Consider the following 20,269-nt stretch of genomic DNA (forward strand, 5'->3'; position numbering starts at 1 on the left):
GATTATTGTGCTAAAGGTGGGCCATTGCCACTGCTTTTTTTAATTGAACTTGATGCTTCAGCATCGGTCTGCATTGCAAAACTGATCTTGAACATGCTCAGAAGTCCAAGTCTTGGGACATCTTTACATGTGCTTCAGGATGGGGGTTAGGGGGCACTTTAATTAGAGCAGCTCTCCTGAGCCATTCTCATTAAAGCACCCATAGTGCTTTAACTAAAGGGCAGGATGCTGAATACACATAATGCTGAGACTACTGGAAGGTGATAATTAGCATGCTTCAGCAGACTCAGTTGAGTCTGCTCTGATGTGTGCAAATTAGCACATGTTGGAGCAGGTGTCAGGTACGTGTAAAGGTGCACTAGAAGCCTAGGTAAATAGAGGGGCTACCTCAAGTCATACCTCCTAAGTTTTGTGGCTTATGGAGCATGACCATCTGCATTGCTTTTTGGCATTTATGGAACCTAGTCTGTTGTAGGTGCCTATGGAACAATTTGGCCTGGCGTTTAATGTCTCTTTGTGGCTGAAATCTACAGCAGTAAAATGGAAATAATTTCTCCCCTAATGGAGGTCTTTAAGGTCTACTGCAGTAATAGGATTTATATAAATACTGGGCCATCAACATTATTAGATTTTATCCACATTTTTTCTTGAAAACTAACATTTTCTGTGCATTGATGAATATTAGGGTCAGTGTTTTCAAAAGTGTATGATTAAAGTAGATCACCTAAACTTGTACTTAGGGGGTGAATTTCTAAGGTACAAAGGATAGCTACTTTCCTACATCTCTTTGATTGTTAGTTTGACTGTCTGTCTATTATGCCTTTGAATATCTGCCTTTAAAGTTTATTGTGATGTTTTTTTTGGTTTTATAATTGAAGAGAACCCATAATTCCCAGTCTTTTAGATTATGCTCTGTTTATGGTAATTCAAACCATTGAGTTACCTACCTTATGCATTTTAATTCTAGCTTTATTTCCACACATTTGTAAATGCATATAGGTACATTTTGAATGCTCTTTATATCCAAATGTGTTTTTCATATTCATTATCTAAAAAAAGTGTTCTTTATCTTATATTTTAAATGCAGTCAAGTCCTGCTGTGCTGTTGGATTGAGGCCACACACATTTTGGATTTTTTTAAGGCAAAATTGTTCACATTGCTCATTTACAGAAAAAGATGGGCATGCACAAATCATCTGAGAATTGTCCTAAGGCTGTGCTAGTTTCCTGAAATTTCTTATCTTGTTACAACAATAAGAGTAAAGTGTCACTTGACATGGATGGTTAATGAAGATCTTACTAAAAAAATGTATCCTGGTTTTAAATTAAAAAAAAATGTTTTAATTTCAAATTCTGCTTGATAAGCGAGTTTTTCCCTAATGACAGCATTCAAACAGAACAGGATTAAATATTCCCTGTACTCCTTTTCATTAAAAGGAAAGCTGTGGGAAATATATATTTGATAGTTGATAGGGCAAATCCCCTTACTGAGAACTTTCATCACAAAACTGGCAGGAAAATAAATATTGTTTGGCATATAAATATTGTAAGATCCTCTGTACACGGCCAAAATAACTGTGTGTAATGACGTGGGTTTTACTTAATTACTGCTGAATTGTACAACAGGTTATAATTTGTTTTGCCCTTATCCACCAGCCAGACCAAGTTGGTTAAATAATTGAATTCAGCCATGAATGACTTCAAGCATTGTTAAACTAAGTTCTGTTGTACAGATGCAGTGAAATGTTCTATAATATTAGAGAAAGTCAAAGGATTAGTATTTCTCAGTAGCATAAGAGAAAATATGCTCATGCTCAGACAAACGTGGCCTGAGTTTGAACTAATGTATCATGTCTTTTATTTTGGGGCAGGTTCTTTTACATCCATGCACTTCCATTTAAGTCAGTGGGGAAGGCTGTCAAAGAGAATTGTATCTGACTCTTTATTACAGTGCAAGAAGTCTATTTAAGTCCAGGTGTGGGTTTCTGGAAGGAAATCTTGTTTTCCATAGAATTCTAGTTGTGGAAAACTATGGCAATGCTCGTCTCTCTGCAGCAAGTCATTGCTCTTGCCAGCATGAGTTTGTGGCAGAGACAGCTTAGAAATAAGAGTGTTTGTGGCAGCAGGTATTGCTGTGGTTATATGGATATCCGTTGTGACCAAAGTGCAGTATTAACAAAATCGAAGCTGCTCCATTACCTTGTACAAATATTTGGCCTTGGAATTTTGTAATTTACTAACTATAAGAATTTTCTTATTATTAAGCAACCAACCAGTGAAAGAGAAAAAATAAACAACTGACTGAGATACTTAGCATGAGGTCTGTAGAGATTAGTTAGACAGGACAGAGACTGGAATACCTCAATTTCTGATCCCATTCCTTTCATCAGCTTGTTTATTAAAACTCATGATGTAGCTGGGGGAAAAAAGAGCATGCAGTTTTGCAAATGGCTTTTAAAAGGTATACTCTGGACTTTTAAAACCTTAAAATTATTTGTGATTGCTGATGCTTAGTATATTTTGGCTGTAATGATTCTCAAAGCTTATTTGCCTGTCTTTTGATAAATGGATTGAAGTATTTGTAAGTGCTATAGAACAGTGTTTTAAGAAAAAAAACTACCTGAATTTAAATTCATGACTCTCTTTAAAATACAGGTTATTTGGGAGATAGCTATATTGCTTTTAATAGGTTGTGCTTTTTAGGTTTCTTTTTTCTTATACTATTTTTTTCTTAAATATTTGCAATTTTTTCACTATAACTCTCTACTGTCTGTTCTGCTAACTTTCTGAAAACCTTTCCTTTTGTGCTAGTATTTTCTATATTTGACTTAACTTGAAGGTGAATGTTTTTAGAGGGGTGTATAAGCTAATAATGTTCAGCAAGACCTAAGGGAGAATACTTCCTCCATGAAATTTTGTCTCTATTCCTTCCAACTATATAGTTCTTCCAATAAATGATGCCACCCACAAAAATCATTCCCTCTCTAATAACATTCAGATGTTTTTGTATTAGCATTGGGCCAAGGAAAGATTATTTTAGTCTTCTGGCCAGTGCATTTCCTTCAAGTAAAGGAGTGAACAGTGAAAAGCAGTGTTAACTTGGTCTTTTAACATTGCCTGGCCTCTTCAAAGGGCAACATTTCTCTGTGCAGAAGATGGAGATTTCTCAAGGGCTGGCCCAAAATTGGTATGAAATCCCTCAGGGATTAAGGACCCTTGCCACCTTCCACTTGAATGCAAGGAGCTTTTCTTTAATTCTGCGTTTTTTGTCTTAACTGTGCAGCTCTGTGTATGCATATGGCTGTGTGTAAAAAAAACAAAAACAAAAAAACCCCAAAAAACTAAACGCGCCCCTCCAACCCCAAAGCAAAGGACTCAACTGTATGTACTTACCCCATTAAGGAGATAATGAGAGAATTAACATGTGAAGGATGTTAGGCATATTACGTGATGCATTACTGGAAGGTGCTTAGAGTTGAATGATGAGTATGGCATAAATATACCATATTTTCTCACTTACAACATGCTATGATGGAAAGATGATTGTTAACACCTCTGAAGTGAAGAACAGTAAGCTATTAAGTCAACTGACTCCTTCAGTTGCCTGAATAATAGTGCAACAGGTGCTGCACTGTATGGCAGGAATCAAATCCCAATCAGAAAAAAACATCTTCCCTGTTGAATATATGCACCCCAATCTGGGGGGTGATTTGGGGGCAAAAGGTGCATGTTGTATATAAGAAAAACAGTATATGGATTAGGCCTGTATATTTTACTATGCATAGGATTTCTGGCTCCAAAGAACTGTTGTTTTCCTAGCAGACTGCTTGCTTAAATGGTAGCAGCAGTAAATCCCAATGCCTTCATAGAAAATACTCTGGCAGTTACTGTCTCCAGGTCATGTGTATAACTGGCCAGTACTGTGCCTCCTTTCCTCCCTGCACTTTGGACCTTCCTGGCTCTGGCTCCAGCTCTAGCAGCAGCAGCACTGCATATATAAGAGTATAGGTTGGCGGTTCACTGCATTTGAGAGAGATGTCACCTTCTCTTGCTGCTGATGTGTCAGCAGCAAAAAAACCTCCAGCTGCTGCTCCTGTACATGTGCTGGCACCACTGCTCTGCCCTTCCCACTGCTGGAGCTGGTACTGGAGAGAGAAATGAGGTTAAGGCATGCTTCTGGCTCTATTCTGATGCTGCCCTGCCCCTCTTAGGCAGTGCCATAGACTTCTACCCTGCTTGCCCATCCATTGTTATACTACTCCATGTGCCTTTGCTAATCGTGGCTGCAGGAAAGGGGGTTGTAGCCATATATTCCCATGGAGAGGCCTGCCCACTAAGCAAACTGTAATTTCTGCTTCAGCTTTCAAACGGTTTAAGGTGTAGCATATTGCAGTAGTCTGATCTAGAGGCAACAAGAACACTAAAAACAGCAGCAAGTTTCTCAGATGTGGAAGGAAAGGTTGCAACACTGAGGGCAAATGCAGATGATAGAAAGGAAGAACTCTTCAGGACTGTGGAGCTGTTAAAATGATAGCCACTGCCAGAAATGAGGCAGAGGTGTTGAAATGTAAGAGCAGCTTCCATCACGCAGGTGGAACTGTCTAAAGGCAACTGCATCTTACTCTCTATGGGTAGCTCCTGGTCCAAAACCTAGTGGTACTGGGATTTCTTGAGAAAGTTGAACAAAGGATGTATGGACACTACAGTGCTGGCAGAAAATTATATAGATAAATTAAACACGTAAGAGGAATACTCTAGAACCCAATTGAGAAAAGAGTGTTTAGTCCCTCCCAGTGGACTCATTTGAACTTGGAAATTCAAGGTGTTCAACACCCCATAATATTTCTTCTCTTCACTTAATTATATGGAAAGGTAGGCATTGCTTTTCTGCACAGAACTCTGACTACACAGTACAACTGGAGTAACTCCTGCTTCTCAGTAAAAACGAGTAGTTAACATAGGCAGCTGCATATTCTGGATGGGGTGGGAGATGGGCCATGAGACAGACAGCCTGTCAGCTGGTAGGAGTGTCCAGAAATCCTCTTGCAAATGATTGGGAACTATCCAAGTGCATGTCCTCTGTTCATACTAATCATCTGCTTCCCTCACCCCTTGCGACTAACAGCTGTCTTGGGAACACTATTACATAGTGCAAGGGCAGAGCCAATGCTACTAGGATCCTATTACCCAGACTGCTGGAGAGGGGAGAACTGTGGAGAGGGGAGAACTGTCCAGCAGCCAGGCAATCAGATGGCTGTGTAGGAAAAAGGTTTCTAACTGTAGTAGCAGGGAACATAGTGTGATATAACTACCAACCTAATGGGAGGTTTTGTACATCAGAGTGGGATGCTGAGCTGGTTCTGTAACTTGACCATGGAACAGCATTAAGTTCACTGCCTTTGGGAGCATTATCTGGAAACAGGGAACAACTGAAGCACTTTTGGGGTACGCTTGGGCTAAATGCCTTTGTACATTAGCATTGAATTGAGCTGAAATTTAGGGAAATGAAGATTTTTGTTGTACAAAAAAGTTGTTTTGATAAGAAAAGCAGGGAAAGATGTCTGCATAAAAGAATAATTGGCTTCATTTTATTGTATTTTCCAAGAAGGAGAGCCTTTTGGTTTTAAGATAAATTGTATAAGTTAAGGAAGAGGATGTAAACATCGGTGTGTGATTTCCTTAGGACAGGCACTACCTTTGCCTATGTCTTGTTAAGTCTTTTATACCAATTGTGCAAGGATCTTTGTGTTTGCCCCATTGCCTTGCAGTCTTAGCAAATAAATCATAATTGTTTGAAAGGTGCATTAGTCTAATTCTGATTCATTGATTATTTTCTTTAATGAATAAGTGGTAAAGTAAAAGTTTATATCAGAACAAATTAATGTCTCATAAAAGACTGTGCATGTGACAAGCCTTTTATTTTTCATAATGAATTATTGTTTGTCTCATTTGAAGAGACGTTCTAAAAATGGCAGAGGAATTAATTCAAAAAAGAGCTGGAACATGTCTCAAAATATATATCAAAATTATTCTAATTTTATAATCGGAGATTTCTGCACTAAGAAGTAGCGCAAAAGGTTTGTGAAGACCTGGGGAAAACTGTAGTGGAATCTGGGACTTTAAAAAGGCCAGAGGTTTTTAATGATTTGTGCAGTAACAAATGTGTGGTAGAGATTTGTACTGTTTGGGTGAGTGAGAAGCAGAAATCAAATTACTGGATTTTTCTGTTAATTTTACTGCGACAAGTATTGAATTTGATGGCTTGAGTGGTAGTCAGTAGCTAATGAGCATTAGTGATTTCAGTCTCTTTTCTTGTTGACTTGTCCCCTATCTCTCAGCATTTAATGTCACTAAGCAAATAAAGTGATTTCTTAATGGGAATGACAAATTAACTATTAGTCCCCTTGGTGATGGGTTGAGGTACCCAGACTGGTGGGAAATTTGCACTGCAGAAGCAGAGAAACACAGGATTTTGGTTTCCCATGCTTCTAGTGTTACTCACTTTACAAGTACACAGGGTTGTTTTTAAAACGTACATTAGGTTTTAAAAACTGGACCTGCAAATCTTTGTAGTAGCCTGTGGTTCATTATTATTGTTAGTTCTCATGTCTAACAAAAGTAGCCACAGCCATCAACTTAAAAAACTGTCTTTTGCTGGACTTCTCAAGTAAAGGGTTTGCTTCCCGCTGGTAATCAAGCATTCTGCTGGTGGTCATATGACATTTCTTAGGGTGCAGACAGATGTCTGGAAGGCTTGCTTCTTAAAAGAACGAGGCTGATACTCTCAGACTGTTAACCATAGGGAAATGCTACACATAACCCTCTTAGAATCTTTTGGCATGTGTTTCACATACCATATCCACCAGTCTTTTAGAGTTTCCCTTAAGGTTTCATTCTGCAGCTGCTTACCCTTGGAATCTCCTCTCGGCCCTTGCCTTCCTTTTTCAGACCTTTCTTGATGCTGCTTCCATGTAGGGCATATTACCCAAAAAGATTTTGTAAGCAAGAGAGCTAGTCTGATAAGGTCAAGCCTGCTGCTTATCTCTTGCAGTTTTTATAACTGGGTTGCGATTTTTCTCAAGCCTGCAAAACTCACTTCATCTTTTCTTAGGGAGAAGAAAACCACTGGGGGAGGAGGGGTGGAATTAAAAAGCAAAAAAAAAGGATTTTTATGTAAAGAAACTGCTGTTATTTATAACAAACACAGTTCTTTCAAATAAGGCGGCATATGTTTTATGCCTCCTTAAATAAAGGGAAAGTTGCTTAGTTCTCGCAGATCGGTGCTCTTAATAGTCCACAATACCACCTCTCCGCGGTGTCCAGTGACAGTTGACTTTGTTTGCTAGCCACACCCCTGCTTCCAGTTACCACTGAATTAACCTGGCTTGTACTCTCTCTGTCTTGTTGTGACTGTTCTGAAGTTGTCCTGGTGTAACAAGAAACTGATGTTTTTTTTATCAGGGGATGTATGGGTTTGCAAGTGCCAGGAGCCAATCAAAGTAAATCAGGGTGGAGGGAAGGGCAGGTGAGATTGGGGGATCTGTTTCACCAGGGAGGTGGGGGGGATCGGGGGGATAAAAATAGCCTCTAGTCAGGATGGAGAGAGCCCTCCTGTCCTGTCAGCACCCCCATACAAAACTACCAGCCCCCTCAATCTGCCTACCCCCTCCCCGCCACTCCAATTTACTTTAATTGGGCTCCTGGGATTAGTGAACACTGGTAAAAATGGCCCCAGGAGTGGTTTCCGGGGTTGGGGGACAGTTTGGTTGCACCGAGGGGTGGAGCTGGTGGGTTTGATGGGATTGGAGAGGCTCTCTGATTTCCCCCCTACCCTCCTCCCCCCTCCATAAACACCACTAGCCCACCAGTTCCTCCCCAAACCCTCTCATCCCATCTGCCCCTCCCTTGCCCAATTTACCCTAGCTCAGGCTCCTGGCAACTATCTAATTATTCAGTTATATTGGGTGGTCATTTTTTACCCCACTCTGATCCCAGGATTTCTGGCTAAGATGTCTGTACAAAGCCAGTCTAGCACATGATAAACCAGTGTAATTAAAAAGCAGTATGTTATTTAGGTACGCACCTTCAATTTTTGTCTTTTATTATTGATAGAGCTAACCCAGGCTCTAACCCTGAATGTTGACCCTGTTGTCTTTCTCATCTATAGACAAAATCATTTTATGTGAGTTTGGAAGTGCTTCCAGTTTGGTCTGTCTGGCATGGCTGGGGTTGGGGGCTAGAGCCCAAGACCTGCTTTCACTTGGTCTAGTAACACACCCATTTTATAGTGAGGATACAGACTAAAATATTTTCATGCTAACAGGCCTCCAGGGATGACTTACTGGGAAAGAATCATGGAGTGGTTCAGCTTACTGCATAGCAAAACCCTGTAAAATATGTCTCCATAAGCTTTAGCAATATATAGCAAGGAGCATGGAACTAGAGAAGATACAGAAAATCAAAGTCTTTTTAGTATGGCTGCTTGCACCTGAGTCAATTTAACAGAATGCATGTGCTGAGGCAGAAGCACTGATCACCCACTGTGTGTAGTGAATGCATACCCGAAGTCGGGGGTTCCCAAACTCTGACAGATTGCACAGCACCAACTTAAAATGATGCAACCTTAAGTACCACCAGCAAACTGTTGTCATATAAAGTAATTATAATAAATCTGTTTATGTATACCACTAATAGGTTGTCTGCGTACCACTGGTGGTACACATACCGAAGATTAGGAACCGCTGCCTAAGTCATGACAGCCTCTTAGAGTTCCCATAGGGCTGTGCCTCCTGTCCCCAGCCCAAGTCTTAGCACAAATCCTGTGCTGTGATTTAGCAGGGGGTCCTCAGAAGACCATCTTACGGTGTTGTACTAGTGCTGTTAGAATCTCCCCCAGCTGAAAATAGAGTTATGGATCCCTGTCACACTCACTGTTCCTTTCAGTAAAGGAGGCTACCCAGTGATACTTCTCCTTTAATGCTTTAGTCTTCATTCAGACATTGGAATTAGATTCTGTTATCTCTATATAAAAGTAGCTTTCAAATTATGTTAAGGTCCATGTCAGCAGTGTGGAGTGACAGCCCAAAACAAGAAAAAAACCTCATTAAAATCCATTCAGTTATCACTTCGTTTTCTAAAATCCTAGGTTGCATTTCACCCCATCGTCCAAATCGCTGATGAAGAAATTGAACAATGCAGGCCCAAGGACCAAGCCCTGGGGGACTCTGCTGCCCACTTCCCCCCAGGTTGAATATGACCACTGTCTGAGTACGACCCTTGAGCCAATCTGCAATCCATCTGACTGTGTAGGCGTCAATGCCATAGTTGCCTAGTTTTTTAATGAGGATGGGGTGGGAGACAGTGTCAAAGGCCTTGCTGATGTCCTAGAAGGACTACATCCACGGCGACACCTGCATCCATTGCCTTTGCGATCATAAAAGGCAATCAGGTTGGTCTGACATGACCTGCTCTTAATGGTGGTTAATCGTAGTGGTTGCCCTTGAGCATCATCCCTGAAGCTGGCCCATCAGAGATGTGCTCCTTGAGGATCTTCTCAAAGAGTTTCCCTAGGATTGAGGTAAGACTGACGGGCCTATAGTTGCCCAGGTCCTCTCTCTTCCCTTTTTTGAAGATGGGGACCACATTAGCTATCTTCCAGTCATCTGGCACCTGGCCCGAGCACCACAAGCGCTTGTAAAGCCATGCCAAGGGCCCTGCAATAACCCCAGCTAGCTCCCTCAACATTGTTGTCATGCCAGAGAGTTTTATGGAAATGTCACACACCTTTAATAGGAAAAAAATGGGTAATGTTTAAGAACTGCTTAAAAGAGTTCTGAGCATACATGGTAGTTTAGAAGTCTCTGAGTCTTGAGTATTGAATACTCTGTGCTATTGGTTATTGCTATGGAGGATCCTGTTTGCACAAAAAAAACATTAACAAATGAATTGGTTATAGTCATGCACTTGAGGGAGCAACACAAGCACTGAAATTGTGGTAACATAAGTGATTTGTGGCAAGGTTTTGAGTGTGCCATGACATTCTCCATCAATGGAATACAATCTTCTTCCCATCATACGATCTTCTTTGCAGAATGTAGTTTATCACCCCATGCTACAAAGGAAGAATTAATTAAATCAAATTTTTGTAACTGACAAAAGCAAGATTTTGCTCTTGTAGGAAGAAGCATTTATTATTTGGAATTCAGACTCCCTTGGGAATGTGTTTGGAATCCAGAGACAGGAACTGCAGCCAATAAAAATCTTGTGCTTTGGAAGATTGAAATTATGGGGAATAACTTTAAATAATGTTAGACTTTTTCACACAGCATGTATAAGGGCTGTTTATTTTGGAACTCATTAAAGTCAGGGAGAGTTATAAGATTCTCTTTCAAAAGGTGAGAGAAATTAAGCATATATTTTAATGTGATTGCAGTAGTTAATCAGTGAAGTGTTTAAGAGATAAGGATTTATTCTGTAAGGTCTTGAGGCTTATAGAAACACCTTGAGAGTGCTCAGCATCTCAGAGAATCGGACTGAAATGATTTAACACATTTTTGTTGAACTGTGTTTTATTTCAAGTTGTGGTTAATACAGGAAAATTGTTTTAGTGTTTTTTGTTATTTTTGTTATCCCTCCAAGAAATAATGTTGTTCAATTATTAACTACCAAAAGATGGAATATTGAATGCGAAGATTCTGGAAGAAATAAATTGTTAAAAGCATCTATAAATTCATAATTTATGGTAATGCTTTATTGCTGTGATTTACAAGTACTTATAATATTCCTCACTATGGACTGTAAGGTGCTTCAAGAACAGAACTTGCAAGGTCCACACATACAACTTTGATTAATGTCTGTAGGAGTTTTACAGAGTTGCTATTCCTGTGGGGTGTGGCAATTTAGAAATGAACAGGCAGTTTTCCCTTGAGAATTAAGTTAATCTAATCTAATTTTTCAGTTGTTGAGTTTTTTGACAAATACTCATTTTGTCCTTAAACTTTTTCTCATCAAGTTGCAGATCAGACGTCTTTTTATCTTTTCAGAAGCGACCAAAACTCTTCAGAGTAGTTTTCCATGTTATGGGAAAAATCAGTTCTTAAAAACCATTACTGTACATCCTGGGGATGTATTTTATAGTCTTTGTATTATCTAGAAGCTAATCAGTTTACTTTCTTTTCTAAAACATGTTTCCTAAGTCCTGATGTAAAATATGTCTTAGGTTTTGTCCTCTGTTGCTGATAGTCTGTGTTGGACTTTACCATGTGCTTATAAAGTTGATGATTTGTTAGGAGGCAATATACATAGTGCAGCTTAAATGATGATAAAGATGTAATTACTTCTAATAATTGGATAAATTGGTTCTGTTCTGATTTACTGAGGTCTGTTTTTTAGAAGTTATCTGCACCTGAATTAATGAGCCCAGTTTAAACCTTTTTAATGTCTCTTCCTCTACTTTTGTATCCATATTTGAATCTGTTAAGTTTTTAAAAACACAAACCAGGTTCCCTATAAGACAGATGCTCAAATTTTACCTGTAATTAGTCTAAAAAAAATTAGGTACACAGTTTTTCAATAAATAGGCTGCAAACAATGGGTACAAATTTTGCAGCTATAAACTGTAGGTGAGAGGAAGAAAACTAGTCTTAAATCCTAATTCTCATGTTTATATTTTACAAGCATTGCCAAGAGTTTTGCTCCTTAATAAATAGAAAAAATGTCTTTAGTTATGCTCACTTTTGTATGCTTTTCTCAATACTTCAATTGCCTTTATTAAAACTTGGATCTCTAGAACATCCAGATTTTCTTTATAGTCAGTTAATCTTGGTTCAAATGTGCTTTCCAGATGAGACCGATCCAGTTAGCATTTATGTTCTTATATTAGTGGCTCACAGTGAGTGATTCATTATGTGAATCCCTCTGAATAATAAGGTTGAGATTAAAGTTCTAATTTGCCTTCCTACTTTTTTGTTTATTTGCCTAGCAGGTGCAAAACACCTCTAGAAGTCTTCATGTCCTTGACCATTGTCACTTTTTAATTTCTATTTGTTGGTTTTGTGTCTGCACAGCTGAAGGTTATGACAGTGTGCAGAAAGATGAGAAGAAATGCTTATAATCTAGAAGACCAAATACAGATAATGGACAGGGGACAGAATGTAACAAAGCGAGATGAGCAAGTCAGGGTATCTGGCATAGGTTATACTTGTTCTGTAGTGTTTCTGTTTTACGCATTGAGTTAATGTATCTTTGACAAGAAAAAAACGTGACGGTGTAATGGAAGGAAAAAGAAGCCGATACCGGTATGAAACAGTAATGGTTTTTTAGGTGGTTGTGCAAAAAACCCGTTGTTTCTAACTCCACCATGGAGAAAAACGGTATATGGGTATGCCCATCAGGAGTTGTGGGTCTAGAGACTGAGGAGGAAGTAAGCTGGGAATGAAAACCATAGGAATTGTCAAGGAATGAGGGAAGTCATCAGGGCCTTCTGTCATCAGTTATTTGTGAATTCAAAATCAAGCAAAAGCTCGGGAAGACTGTTTGACCTTTGAGGTCTTGTGCTCTTTTGAGGGCAGGGTGGGATTCAGACATCTGCATGGTAGTGAGCACAGAGACAAAAATGGATGGAAGATGTGCCTTTGTTTTAAAGACAGGTAAACTGAACTACCCTTTAGCAGCATTAAAGCAATTGCTTATGATGCACAGTCTTGCCCTATGTGCTACTTCATCCTGCAAGCTCATGCTAGTTTACTGATATTGCACACAGATACACTCTGCTTTTCATAATTCCCCAAACCAGTTTTATAAATACTATGTGGGCCTAGCAACAGTTAATTAACTTCCTTTTTTATATGTACAATTTTGAATATTTTCCACCCATCCCATATTCATTTTGTTAGCTCAATTTGGGTTCATATTGATTACATGAGGAGCACTGGAAAATGAGGATTTTTGGTGTGTATAGAGAACAGAAATATTGGGCTCTGTGGGACTGTTGCAGTGTGAAACGTCACAATAGTCCTGTTTTATGAGGTAACTAGGAAATTAATTCATATCCCCATGGTAACACTTGATATATTTCATGTTAAGTCAGTGAGGAATAAACCACAACATTTATTTCAATGTGTCACGTTATTTCAACATACTTACAGACAAAAGCTAACTCCAGACTTTGTTTCATGAATCACAACTCCTTAATGCATTGGTTACAAAAGAAGCATTTTCAGTTTTTTCACTGTCAGTTTTGTGAAAAAAACAACATGGTCCTTAAATTAATATGGTAAAAAAGCTATATTATAAGTAATTTGAATGTAGTTATATAACTATGGCTCTTCTGTGTTTTGCAGTACTTTGGAAGTTTGCTTGTGATATTCTGTGTTGAACTGGCCTGTGGTGTTTGGACATATGAACAGGAAGTAACGGTGAGTCAGAAAAGGAGGATACATTCTGAAACAAAAGAAAACAACGATTTTCATTAGTTAGCTGTTCTCTAACTGCTGTATGTGCATCTTTGGTCATGGCTTTCTGTCAACCTAGAATTAACTTCTTCAAAAACAAAAAAAAAAGATTCTTCTGAGAAAATAACTTTCTCTAAAAAATGGTTCAGTCTGACATTTTCTTTTCTTGAGGGTCAAATCCTGAAGTCTTCATTCATGTATTAAATCATTTTTAGCCAGTTTAGCCAGTTGTACCTCTGGCAAATACTCACTGAAATCAATAGCAGCTTTGATTGAGGTGAAGATACAGGTTTAGGGCCTGCCTTTTCAGAGCGAAGGCATGAGAATTTGGGAAAAGCTTATTCCAAGAAGTTTCTCCTTTCTGGAGGGGATACATCTTGTTGTAGTTCATTGTAAATGAACGTTCTTTCCATAAATGACTTACTGCCTGCAGAAGCCTAGCCATTTCTCTTCCAACTATAAATGCCTTTGTTTTACGTGAAACATCCCTCAGCTATAAAATAGGTTTCTGTAAATCTCTGAAGACGTTACATCTCCATCTAGTATTTATAACTGCACTGGTTCTTAATTTATTCAAACTAGAGTCCTATGACTGTTATACAAAATATGCTGAATACTGAGCAGAAAGAAAACTGACACATTATTCTGCTAGCTCTTATATCTTATTCTCTTTTTTTCAGTTCACTTCATTTTTATGAACAGAGGGACATATAGTTCCTCTGAGCTACCAGTGTATGCCTAAGACGCTGGACTTTTCAATAGCAGCCAGTATGTAGCAATTACATTGCAGTAAAAAGGGAGACAGCTCATTTGGTATTTGTGCAGTCCTGGGACCAAAGGAATTTTTGGCAGATCTGCACTCTGGAATTATGTGGCAGCATTTTGCATCAGAGCTTATTCCCTTGCCATACAGATTCCAGAGTGGTGTTATGCTTCTAATATAACACTGATTAAAGATACTGCTTTGCTTAAATGTCAGGTTACATTGATATGTTACATTTTTAAATGGCGAATGCAGATGATAAGCATGATTTACCTTATAGGCACAGCCATTCTTCTTTGGACTTCTGCCACAGCTACAACTACAAAGTAACATCCAGGCCTCTGTAGCACTCCCTTATTGGTGGACTATGTCTGCAGGGTATGTCAAAATGAAGGAACCTTCAAGTGCACTGACTACACCCTCTTTTAGAAAATTGGGGTTGTGCATCCTTTGGCCCACTGTGACCCCACCTTTGAAGCAGATATTCTAAATGCTCTGGAACAGTAGCAGAAGCTAGAATAGCCTGGGGCTGGAGTTAGCTGTGTTGTATGTTGTGGCACTGGTGACTCAGAAATCAAAATAAAGTCCTAAACTCGATCATCTCTAAGGGCATCTATACATGTGCCTGACACCTGTTTCAGTGCATTCTAATTAGCAGATTAATCAGGTCTGTTGGAGCATTCTAATTGGAACACTCCAGCAGCCTTGCTGTCCTATGTATTCAGCATCTCCACATTTCAACATGGCATTGGGGGCACTTTAACTAAAGCTTGCTGAACGAGCAATGCCCCACCACCATTTTGAAGCACGGAACACTGAATACATGAGGTGCTATTGGCATTTTAATTAGAGTAGCTCCTGAGAACTGCTCTAATTAAAACACCTCCCCCCCTACTCCATCCCAGAGCACTTGTCAAAATGCCCTAAAGAGCTACTACCATCTGCTTTGCATCTTGTGTTAGAAATAGCTCAGATTCTTCACTTTCTCCATGTCTTTCTTAGCTCCTAGGGAAAAATTAGTAATAGAGATTATAAACCCTTGAATAAATAGAAGAAAAATACATATGGACTCAGTGTTAAATATTACCTTTCCTATTTACTTTCCCCCCTCCTTCCTTGGTCATACCACTTTGCTTCCTTTCTTTCCTGATTATTATTTTGCACACACTTCCTCATACTCTCCTTCACTTTCCCACATGCCCTCCCCTTTTTGTTCCTTTTTTGTCCAGTCTTTATCTTACTGTTCTCTTGCCCTGTTTGTCCTCATACTAATGCTGCTTGCATTGCATGGTGATCCTAGTACAAAATTCTCTCAGATCTTTGGTCACTAAGCCCAGCTACTGATCACTATGCTCTGAGACCAGTCCTACCTGAAACAGCATTTTTGAAGTCAGTGCTACTTTTTAGAATGGCTCTGTGTTATTTACAGGTCATTTCACAAGGCTGGCTGACACAAAGAATGGTCATTTAGAGTATGACTCCTATTACTTTTTGATGTTGAGTGATGAAGAAAAACCCCTCTGTCAGGGTGTCTTGTTGTCTCATGGGTTCAGTGTTGCAAGAAATCACAGGAACCCCTATTGAGTTATAGAAAACCAATTAGCATTGGTGTGTGTGGGTATGCAATTGCTGTCAAGCAGCATTGGTGTGGCATAACCACATGTGAGCACACTCTGAGCCCTGCTTATCATATGGACAACTCTGCCATAAGAGTTCCTGTATAAGTGGTTTGGCTTCCAGATTATGACAGTTCTCAGTATGAAAAGAGTGCCCCATGACTAATCTATTCTACCCACAAAGTTGAAAAGCTGGCACAGGTTCTCAGCTTGCTTGAACTGCAGTCAGAGTTGCATGCTTATTAGAAAAATAGTATTGTATTAATACAAATATAAATTAAACAGTTGACTATGCATTTTGAGTTTTCATGCTCAAAAATCAAACCATAAACTCTACTTTTAGATTGGTCACACCCTCCATAAAGGTGCCTCTCAAGGAGTGAAGCTAGACATGATTCTCATGAACACATTGTAGTATGCACTGAAGTGCATTGGTTGACAGAGATGTATTTAGTAGGTGCTTTCAAATAATTTGTCACCTTGATGTTCTTGTTGCAAAGGATAAAGATTTTAAAATCCCTTCTTAGCTCTATAATTGTTACTACCTTATTATAATTGGGTTTAGTCTGCTTTGGTTTACTACTTAATTTTCTCCTCTGACTTCCGCATTTGCGTATGCTGCTTTTCATTTTTTTCAAAAAGCTGGATACCTTTATTATACATGTAACTTTGGATTTGATTCAACTAAACAAAGGAGTGAAGCAAGTACGCTCTGAACTGCAGTAGTACCAAGTATTATCCAAAGAAATTAAAGCACTGATTTTTAACTCAAAATAAAGAGAAATATGTTGAGTACAGAGGAAAATTATTTTATTGTCATGACCTTTCATACAATTTTTAAGTAGGAACTGGGACATTCTGGATTTCATAAGTGCTTGTTAAGCGCTGTACTGATAAGATATATTTTAACGTGGATATTTTCAAGATCAAAATCTTTGAAAACAAAAAATAAAAGCTTACAGAATTCCCAGTACCTTCAGGGTGTTTCATGTACTTTAAGGTGTCTTCACGTGAAGACAATGTAGTTTCCATGAGGAATTGTGGAAAAACTCTGTATAGAATATAATGTAGTTAAATGTCAGTGGATGCTGTTGTTTGGACTGAAATAATTCATTCAGGGAATGTTTCTTGTTTTATGTTCGTACAACACCTAGCACAATGAAGACTTGAGGCCTTGGAGCTAGTGTGGTACAACCAAGAAATAATAAAAACCGTTAAAGTTTAGAAAGTATTTAATAGAAAACTATTACTAGAAGCACTCATTTTAATCTGGATGAATCATAGATTTTTTGCATTAGAAGGGACCTCAGGAGGTCATCTAATCCAACCCCCAGCTCAAAGCAGGACCATCCCTAACTATATCATCCCAGTCAAGGCTTTGTCTACCTGGCTCTGAAAAACCTTGATGAATGGAGATTCCCAAACCTCTCTGGGTAGCCTCTTCCAGTGCTTTACTACCCTCCTCATAAATTTTTTTTCCCTAATATCTAACCTAAACTTCCATTGCTGCAACTTCAGACCATTCCTCCTTGTTCTATCATCTCCCCCCACTAAAAATAGTCTAGATTCCTCATTTTTGGAACTATCCTTCAGGTAGTTGATGGCTGCTATTAAATCCCTCCTCAGTCTTCTCTTCTGTAGACTAAGTAAACACTATCCCCTCAGCCTCTCCTTAGAAGTCATGTGCCCCAGCCCCCTAACCATTTTCATTCCTCTCTGTTGGACACTTTTCAATTTATCCACATCCTTTCTGTAGTGGGAGGCCCAAAACTGGACACAGTACTCCAGATGTGACCTCGCCGGTGCTGAATAGAAGGGAAGAATCACTTCCCTTGATCTGCAGCCCAGTATGCTATTAACCTTCTTGTCAGCAAGGACGCATTGTTGGCTTATATTCAGCTTATTTTCCACTGTAACCCCTGTGTCTTTTTCTGCAGAGCTGCTGCTTAGCTAGTCAGTCCCCAGCCTGTAGCAGTGCGTGGAATTGTTCTGTCCAAGTGCAGGACTTTGCACTTGTCTTTATTGAACCGCATAAGGTTTCTTTTGGTTCTTTCCTCCAATTTGTCGAGGCCACTCTGAATCTTAGCCCTACCCTCCAGCATATCTATTACTCCCCCCCAGCTTAGTGTCATCTGCACACTTGCTGAGGTGCACTCTATGCCATCTTCCAGGTCATTGATGAAGATATTGAACAAAACTGGCCCCAGGATCAAACCTTGGTGCACTTCACTTTACACCAGCTGCCAACTAGACATTGAGCCATTGGTCACCAACCTTTGAGTCCAGTGATCCACTCAGTTTTCTGTCCACTTTACAGTCTATTCATCCAATCTGAGCTTTCTTAGCTTGCTTGCAAAAATGTGGGAGACTGTATCAAAAGTCTTGCTGAAGTCAAGGTATATCGCTTTCACTGCTCTCCCCACATCCACAGAGTTAGTCATCTTGTCATAGAAGGCAGTCATGTTGGTCAGGCATGACAGTTCCTAATCACTTTCTTCCCTGAGTGCCTAGAAATGTACTTCTTGAGGACCTGCTCATGACTTTTTCAGGGATGGAAGTGGTCTGTAGTTCCTCCTTCCCTTTCTTAAAGATGGGCACTATATTTACCCTCTTCCAATCATCTAGAACCTCTCCCAGTTGTCACGAGTTTTCAAAGATAATGGCCAGTGGCTCTGCAAGCACATCGGCCAAGTCCCTCACCACCTTTGGGTGAATCGCATCTGGCCCCACGGACTTGTACACATCTAGTTTTTCTAAATAGTCCTTAACCTGTTCTTCCGCCACTGTTGGCTCCTCACCTTCTCTCCAAAATGTGCTGACAGGTGCAGTAGTTTGGAAGTTAACCTTGCCTGAGAACACTTGAGGTGAAAAAGGCATTGAGTACTTCAGTCTTTTTGCAACCTCTGTCATAGATTTCATAGACATTAGGGCTGGAAGGGACCTCGGGAGATCATCGAGTCCAGTCCCCTGCCCAAAGGGCAGGAAGTCAGCTGGGGTCATAGGATCCCAACAAGATAAGCATCCAATTTACTCTTAAAGGTGTTCAGTGTAGGTGCTTGAACCACCTCCGCTGGCAGACTGTTCCAGACCTTGGGGGCTCAGACAGTAAAGAAATTCTTCCTTATGTCCAGCCTGAAACGGTCTTGCAGGAGTTTGTGACCGTTTGACCTCGTCATCCCTTGGGGCGCTCTGGTGAACAGATGTTCCCCCAGATCCTGGTGGTCACCCCTGATAAACTTATAGGTGGCCATCAGATCACCCCTGAGCCTGCGCTTTTCCAGGCTAAAGAGTCCCATGGCTCTCAGCCTGTCATCGTAAGATCTGTTTTCCTGACCTCTGATCATGCGCGTGGCTCTCCTCTGGACTCTCTCAAGCTTCTCCACATCCTTTTTGAATTGTGGAGCCCAAAACTGGACGCAGTACTCCAGCTGCGGCCTCACCAAGGCCGAGTACAAGGGGAGAATGACGTCCCGGGATTTGCTTGAGAAGCATCTATGGATGCACGCCAGCATTTTGGTCGCTTTACTAGCCGCAGCATCGCATTGCAGGCTCCTGTTCATCTTGTGGTCAGTGATGACCCCCAAGTCTTTTTCTTCTGTAGTGCTAACCAACGTAGCACTGCCGAGTCTATACGGGTGCTGCAGGTTTTTCCTCCCAAGGTGGAGAACCTTGCATTTTTCGGTGTTAAACACCATGAGGTTCTCGTCTGCCCATTTGCTGAGCTTGTCCAGGTCAGCCTGGATCACCCGCCTATCTTCTGGCATGGATGCTTTGCCCCAAAGTTTGGTGTCATCGGCGAACTTGGCCAGTCCACTCCTGACTCCAATGTCGACATCGTTAATGAAGATGTTGAACAGTATGGGTCCCAGGACAGAGCCTTGAGGGACCCCACTGGTCACAGGGCACCACGATGAGTGACTGCCATCAATCACAACCCTCTGGGTCCGACCACGAAGCCAATTTCCCAGCCAGCGGATCGTGGTGGAGCCAAGGCCACAACCGGGCAGTTTGGCCAAGAGGTGATCATGGGATACCAGATCAAAGGCTTTTTTGAAGTCAAGATATATGACATCAATCTCTTCTCCCTTGTCCAGGTGATAGGTCACCTGGTCATAGAAGGAAATGAGATTGGTCAAACAAGACCTACCCGCAACAAACCCGTGCTGGCTGTCCCTTAGAATGTTAGCCTGGGCCAGTCCCTCAAGGATGGCCTCCTTAATAAACTTTTCTAAGATCTTCCCCAAGATAGAAGTCAGGCTAATGGGCCTGTAGTTAGCCGGATCTGTCATTGGATTGCCTCCCCCATTCAGTAAGGGACCTATACTTTCCCTGGTTTTCCTCCTGTTGCTAGCATACTGGTAGTAACCCTTTTTGTTACCCTTCACATCCCTTGTTAGCTGCAACTCTACTTGTACTTTGGCCTTCTTGACTTCGTCCCT

At 40.3% G+C, this 20,269-nt stretch overlaps 1 protein-coding gene across 3 annotated transcripts in view; it reads left to right on the plus strand.

The window, feature by feature from the left end:
- Positions 1-20,269, plus strand: part of TSPAN12 (tetraspanin 12) — a 70,931-nt gene that overhangs the window by 35,258 nt on the left and 15,404 nt on the right. For all 3 annotated transcript variants that reach the window (XM_090042209.1, XM_090042210.1, XM_090042212.1), the window contains one exon: positions 13,341-13,415. In XM_090042209.1, the coding sequence (XP_089898335.1) occupies positions 13,341-13,415 (75 nt within the window). The remainder of the gene's footprint in view (positions 1-13,340; positions 13,416-20,269) is intronic.

Source organism: Crocodylus siamensis, chromosome 4, assembly GCF_052110815.1.
Source record: "Crocodylus siamensis isolate JL-2025a chromosome 4, ASM5211081v1, whole genome shotgun sequence".
NCBI lineage: Eukaryota > Metazoa > Chordata > Crocodylia > Crocodylidae > Crocodylus > Crocodylus siamensis.